The sequence below is a fragment of the Vicugna pacos genome, unplaced genomic scaffold (genome assembly GCF_048564905.1).
Source record: "Vicugna pacos unplaced genomic scaffold, VicPac4 scaffold_20, whole genome shotgun sequence".
Classification (NCBI taxonomy): Eukaryota; Metazoa; Chordata; class Mammalia; order Artiodactyla; family Camelidae; genus Vicugna; species Vicugna pacos.
The window spans coordinates 13,975,312-13,982,075 of NW_027328741.1; the positions used below are offsets into that span (position 1 = coordinate 13,975,312).

A 6,764-nucleotide genomic window follows, 5' to 3' on the forward strand; every position below is an offset into this window, starting at 1 on the left:
CCTCTGGAGGCATGAACTAAGAAGAAAATAATAATTTGTCTACTGTAACTACCTCCAATTACAGTGTTGAGTGACTAGTCCTTGGGCTACAAAAAGAGCTAGTATGTGGTGAAGAGTAAAGACCATAATGAAACAGTTTGTAAATCATGAGAGTTTTGTTGTTTCAGGAAAGTAGATTTTGCTTAAAGTCAACATGTATTTTTCATTCACTAAATAATAAAATGCATCCTATGGCAGGCACTGTGCTTGCTGTGCTTGTATCCAAGATAGACAAGGAAAGGGGGATAGGCAGAAAATATCTGGAGGAGGTGATTTCTGTGCTGAGACTGAGAAAAATCTAAATAGGTAAAAGGAGGACATCCTAAGTCCAAGGATGAGCTGGAGCAAAAGTTTTGAGGTTGGATTTAATATGGTTGATAAGCATTTTCCTGGATGTATCTCCAGAAACAGTGAAACATAATGATATGCCAAATTAGTCAGATGCCAGATCTATAATGAAATGGCTAAACTATGTTGAGTTTGTGGGCTTAGATTTGGTAAGTCATTAAATGCCACCCTGTGGATGTAAGCTTGTCTTTGGCTGGAACATAAAAGAAACATAAAATATTTATTTGAAAATATAGTGTAGACTCTTGAGTGGAGGAAAGGAAACACCAATTGGAATGCTTTGAAAACAGCACAAAGAAGAATATAGATAAAATTACTTCTAAAATTTACCGCATGCTGAATGTGCCATCTGAGACTACATCATGTGACTTTTATGATACCAGGGATGATATAATAGAGACCATGATCCCTGGGCTGGTTCCTGCATTTATATCCTGTTCCAACATATCCAAAATTAACACTTTCAATACTTTCCAGGATGAATCAGAAAACACTAAGTAGTTTTCCCTCTCTCCATATTTTAGACTTTTTTCCAAATTATTCCATTTTGTCTTATTCATCACAGAAATTATTTAAATTTACACCCATATTATTCCACCAAATGATCATATCAATCAAATATCTCTTTTTTTCTTTAAATGGTAACTTAGACTCCCATTTAACCCTTTACTCTATTTTAAATAAAAAAGGATATTAAGGTACACTTCTATGTTTATTGTTCAAATAAGAAAATTGCAGATATTTGTCGACATTTACCATCATCAATTTTAATATTTCTTATCTTGCATAATCTGTTAATCCTCTGGTAGATCAGTTGCAATTAGGATGACGTTCATAAACTAAAGATGGCTGATGAGTTGGCCTTGAAAGAGAAGTAGCTGATGTATCAGCAATCACTGTCACTGGAATCCGTGGGTTTCTCCCTAATTGAAGTTCACATAAACGACCTTCATTGGCAGAAATGTTGTGACATATATTTGGAAAAGTAGAAGGCTCCACCATCAGTCCAAAATAATTGCTCTGTAAGGGAGACAAGCTGCTGTACTGAGAAGTACAAGTTGTAGTTGTAATGAAGTTCACAACATGGTCATTTGCTTCAGTGTAGCTGCTTTGAGAGTGCCCGTGGACAGTGGTCAACTGATTTAAAATAGCACATTGATTCACTGCAATTTGTTCTGGTGGTCTAACTGACATTGATGATGGAGGAGAAAAATCACCTCTGATCGGGGTATTTGTATCACCAATTACGTGGCCAGTAGAGGGCTTTCTTATTAGAGCCATGTTTAAATTTGGAGAAGGTAAAAATGCACTTTCTCCACTAGTGTAAGCCACAAAATCAGAATTATGTTTACCAAAATTACCCCCTCCTTTAAAGTGCTTCTTGTTGAAATCTTGAGACAATAAAGATACCAGAGAGGCATTTTTAATCACAACTCTTCTTTTTATTCTAACTAAAAGCTGGGGACAGCCTCGTTTAAAACTTGGATTATGGTAGAACTGCAGCTACAATAAAATGAGAAAGATTTTAGTAATAATTTAAACCAAAATAAAAGACTACAATAAGCTTATCTTCTAAAACCTCAGATTTCACGTTTACTATGCAAAGATAATATCATCAAAATATGAACAATGCTCACGATATTTTAAAGTTCCTTATTTGGAAAATACATATTTAAATAGCATAGTCATCAAATTTAAAAATTTAGCATTTGCAGTAACGATGAATGTCACTTTTGAAATGCAGCTTTAATACATTTATTTAGATTTCTGATAAGATTCATAGTTGCAAGGAAAGTTTCTCACTATCTTAATAGATAAGGCACTGTCCTCATTTTTAGAAAAAATAAAGAATTTTAGCTTTGTAGTTTTATACAATTTTCAAAATCTAGCTTTACATTTATATTACCATAGATTGAAGTACAATATAAAATTTTGTACATGAGTTACCATGTCGTTACTAAAATTTGTGTATACCTTGCTTAAAACAGAGACTTCTTTTTTTCTGCCAGAAAGTCTGCTAGAAATACAGATTTTTGAAAATTCTGCCGCACTTTACTGAACCCATAAAGTTAAGCTGTCTAACTAAACTCTTCATACTTCCAGTTTCAAATATTCTGAAAGGGGCCTTTCTTTCCAAAACTTCCTTCTTAAAGACATCTTCATCAATCACTATGGAAGTTCTATTATCATCCCACCAGATGGATTTAAATTGGTCACTCCCAAACATTTTCCAGAGTTTTCTTGGAAATATCAGAGAACGAAATTCATTATCTTCCTCTGGTTCAGAGATACAATGTGTGTAACATGGTGTTTTTACCAAGGATTCTTCAGACAAAGTCTGAAAAGCATTTTCTTCAATAATAGACGTCAAGTCCAAGTCCCCAGAGAATGTTTGATCACACAATAGAGATCTACCGGAGTTTCCTGAACCAGTTGGTCCATTTTCAGGAGACACATCTTGAATTTCTGAAGAAACATGTGCCATCTCAAATAACTTTTTCTACAGTTACTTTTCTAATCTGCATGATTTTGAGCATGGCAGCTTAAAATGCTGCTTTGACAGGCCTACACAGTTAAACTGTTAGGCCATCAAAGTGGTTCTCAACCTGAGTGGCTGTGACATCACAAAATGACAGGTCTCCTAGCAACCCAAGTGTAACATTCAGCCAGTGTTTCTTTCTCATTCATCCAGTTAAAATGAAATATATAGGATGATTATTTTTATAGTGTGATGTGCAAATATTTTCCCCACAAAATCTTTTTAAATAATTTAATTTTGGGGTTTATTAGATAAAAACAATCTCCTTCCTTTTGTACATAAATTTAAACCAGATTGGTGAACAGAGTATAAATATGCCCAAAATAAATAAAGTAATTTTAAAATTTTGGGATTTAAAGTGAAATTTGTGTAAAACCTTTACAGAAAAGTTATAAAAATTTCATTATCATTTGTTATTAAAGTGAAAGAAAATTTTATTTGTAAACGGAAGTAGTTATTTCTCTGTGTACTTTACAATAAGTAGCTCTATATTCAAAACATCAGCAGAATAAATATCAGTTTATTTGGTATGTTTATAAATAAATGGTAAATAATTATGAATTAAAATTAGATTAAAATAATCAATCAAATTTAGGAAATCCCCAAGGGGGGAAATTTGGTTTTAAATTTTAATTCAGTGCTATAAGTAAAACAAATGTAATTTAATATTCTTCTTTAAAATTACACAAGAGAAAATCTTATTGTACACTTACAAATGTTTATTTTTGCCATTCTTTCACTCAGAGGTTTTTCAGTCCCAAGAAGGAATACATTTTCTTGTCATCTTTATAATCCATACTCTTGTGTCTTCTGTTAAGTGTTTCAAAATGATGTTGATAAATACAGTTATGCACAAGGTACTGGGTTCTATATGCAGTGACTCCATTTAGGAGCAAACAAACAATCAAAAAACAAAGAAATAACATTGTATGTTGGTTGGGGTGGAAAAGACCACGTAATGCATTTTAGGAAGCCATATGTTTCCCAGTCCTGAAACAGTTGGCATTGTTAGTATAATACGGCAATTTAAGGCAAGTGTTTTGGTCACTAATCATAAATAATAGCTATGTTCTGTATCAGTAAACTGTAGTAAATCCAGTTCTATCAAAAGTTATATTCTTTATTTAGAAATAAATTCAATTAAACATAAGCCAATTATAAATGAGTGATAAATTTTTTGAATAAATAAATGTACACTCAAGCTACAATGTAAATTTTTCCTTCAGTATGTGTATATTCCATTCTAAATAAATATTAGCAACCTAAATTCATTGCATACTATAAGTATTATAAACTATAATTAAGTATGATTTAGTCCTGATTCACAAATATTATTTAACATACACAAATCAATAAATGTGATACCATCCCTTAAAAACAGAGAAGTCAAAAGTGACAATCTCAAAAATTGTATGAAAATATTTACAGAACGGATCTTAACTTTTGTATACAAAAAAATTCTTAACAAATTCTCTCTAGATAGAATATAACTAAAGATAAAAATAGCCATATATCAAAAACCCATGACTAACATCAAGTTCAATGTTAACATACAGAAAGGTTTTCCTCTAGCACAGTAATACGAAAAAGTAGCTCATTCTCACAAGTCCTAAATTACACTACTAGAAGTCCTAGCCTGAAAAACTACTCAAGAAAAAGTATAAAGGACATCCATCTTGTAAACAAGCAGTACAATTTTTACAGATGACATAATTACACATAGATGGAAACTCCATTGTCACCTCCAGTGACTGTTAGAAATAGTCCACAAACTTAGTAAACTTGCAGAATACAAAATCAATATACAAGTATCTGTTCCATTTTTATATACTAACAACAAATTATCAGAAAGAGAAATTGGAAAACAATTGTGTGTACACTTATACCAAAAAGAATAAAATATAAATAAAACTTATAAGTGAAATAAAAGATCTAAACATAGATCTATAAATTAAAGGTGCAAGAAATATATGTAAACAAAATAAATAAAAGATATTCTGTGCTCATAGATTGTATACAATGTGAGGAAATACTCTAATCTATATTTCACATGTTCAATCTCCCCAGCACTAACTGAGGACAATGTTTTTTCTTCATTTTATACTCTTCCTTCTTTATTCATAGGTTAATTGATCATATGTGTGAGGGATTATATCTCGTTGCTCTATTCTCTTCTATTGATTGGTGTCTGTTTTTGATCCAGTATTATGTTGTTTAAATTACTAATGCTTTATAGGACTCTTTAACATCACAGTATTTTTCGCTATTAGATTTAATACTATTTTTCAAGGTTACTTTGGCAAGTCATGATCTTTATGGTTACATATAAATTTTGAAATTATTTGTTCTATTTAATGGAAAAATCTCATGGGTATTTTGACATGAATCACACTAAACGTAGATTGCTTTGTGTAGTATGTTTATTTCAACCACATAGTTTAACATCACTAACATAAGAAATCTTTTCTTTTCTTTGGATCAGATTTAATTTTTTCATTAATGTTTTCTATTTTTAAATGTATAGGTTTTCATCTTATTTATTAACTTGATTTCTAGGTATTCTTTACTTATATTTATAATTATATACATTATATTTGTAAACTCGTTTCCTACACAAATACAACAGGCAGAAGGCATTGGCAAGACATATTCAAAGTCCTGAATTAAAGAAAGCTGTAATCTAATATAATTTATCAAGCAAGACTATGCTTTAGAATAGAATGAGGGATTAATAACTTCCATAATACCAAATACTAAAAGAATTTATCAACAGAAATGATATAATGAATGATCTACTCTAAAGAAAAGAGGCAGAATGCTATAGAAAGGAGAAAGTCATCATTAGAAAGGCAATAGATACCATGACATAAAATAGAATATACATGATGTTGTAAAACAAGACATCATAATTTTTAAGGGTCAGATATTGAAACAGGACAATAGAGAGTATTTTCTTCTTGTTTCTCTTCTCTGTAGGAGGGGTTAGAGTTTGCATTACTATCAGTCAAAATTAACAGATATATTAACGGGTCAATATACATACAAAAGAGGATAACCATAAGTCAAAAGCTTACAATGAAGCAACAAAGCCAAAAAGAAACCAAGATATTAAAGAAAACTTATAAAGCCACAAAAAGAAAAAGAAATGAACAAAAGGGAAATAGAAAATCAACTGGGAAATGAAGTTCAAAATGGAAATAAACAGCAGTCTTTCAATAATAATCACAATTGTTAATAGACTAAGTGCTTTGATCAAAAGATATATATTGTCAGATGGGATAATATAACAAGACACTACATTATGAAGCATACAAGAGACCCACTTTAGTAAGAGGAAAACACATCAATTGAAAGTCAGAAGATGGAAAAATATATTCCATGCAAATGGACATGACAAGAAAGCAAGACTATCAGTACTGACGTCACACAAAATGGACTTTACATGAAAGGCCATAGAGAAAGATAAACAAGGGCATGGTATAATAATTAAAGGATCAATACAAAATGAGGGTATTATACTCATTAAGATATATGCACTCAATATAAGAGCACCTTAATACATAAAGAAAATATTAATAGATAAAAAGGGAGAAATCAGAGGGAACACAATCACAGTAGGAGACTCTAACTCTCCATTACCATCACTAGACAGGTCTTTCAGACAGAATATTAATAATGGAACAAAGATACTAAAAGATACGATGAACTATTTGTAGTTGGTTGATATTTTCAAAACACTACTTCTCCCCAAAACAGAATATATATTCATTTCCAGTGCCCATGGAACATTTTCTAGGAAAGATTATGTACTCAGGCACTGAAGAAGCCTCAAAAATTT

The 6,764-nt window shown here is 31.2% G+C and overlaps 1 protein-coding gene across 1 annotated transcript; it reads right to left on the reverse strand.

Annotated features, from left to right (window-relative positions):
• Positions 1 to 1,080: 1,080 nt before the first annotated feature.
• Positions 1,081 to 2,981, reverse strand: LOC140694163 (heat shock transcription factor, Y-linked-like). The gene is made up of 2 exons (XM_072957566.1): positions 2,705 to 2,981; positions 1,081 to 1,890 (listed from the first exon to the last, which is right to left on the reverse strand). Exons 1-2 carry the CDS (start codon positions 2,870 to 2,872, stop codon positions 1,198 to 1,200), a joined length of 861 nt encoding a protein of 286 aa, XP_072813667.1. The 5' UTR covers positions 2,873 to 2,981; the 3' UTR covers positions 1,081 to 1,197.
• Positions 2,982 to 6,764: the final 3,783 nt, after the last annotated feature.

Coding starts and splice junctions, on each gene's coding strand:
- LOC140694163 (XM_072957566.1), bottom strand. CDS start 2,872: ATGGCACATGTTTCTTCAGAAATTCAAGATGTGTCTCCTGAAAATGGA. Junction 1,891..2,704: donor CTTTGTCTGAAGAATCCTTG/GTAAAAACACCA, acceptor ATTTTATTGTAG/CTGCAGTTCTACCATAATCC.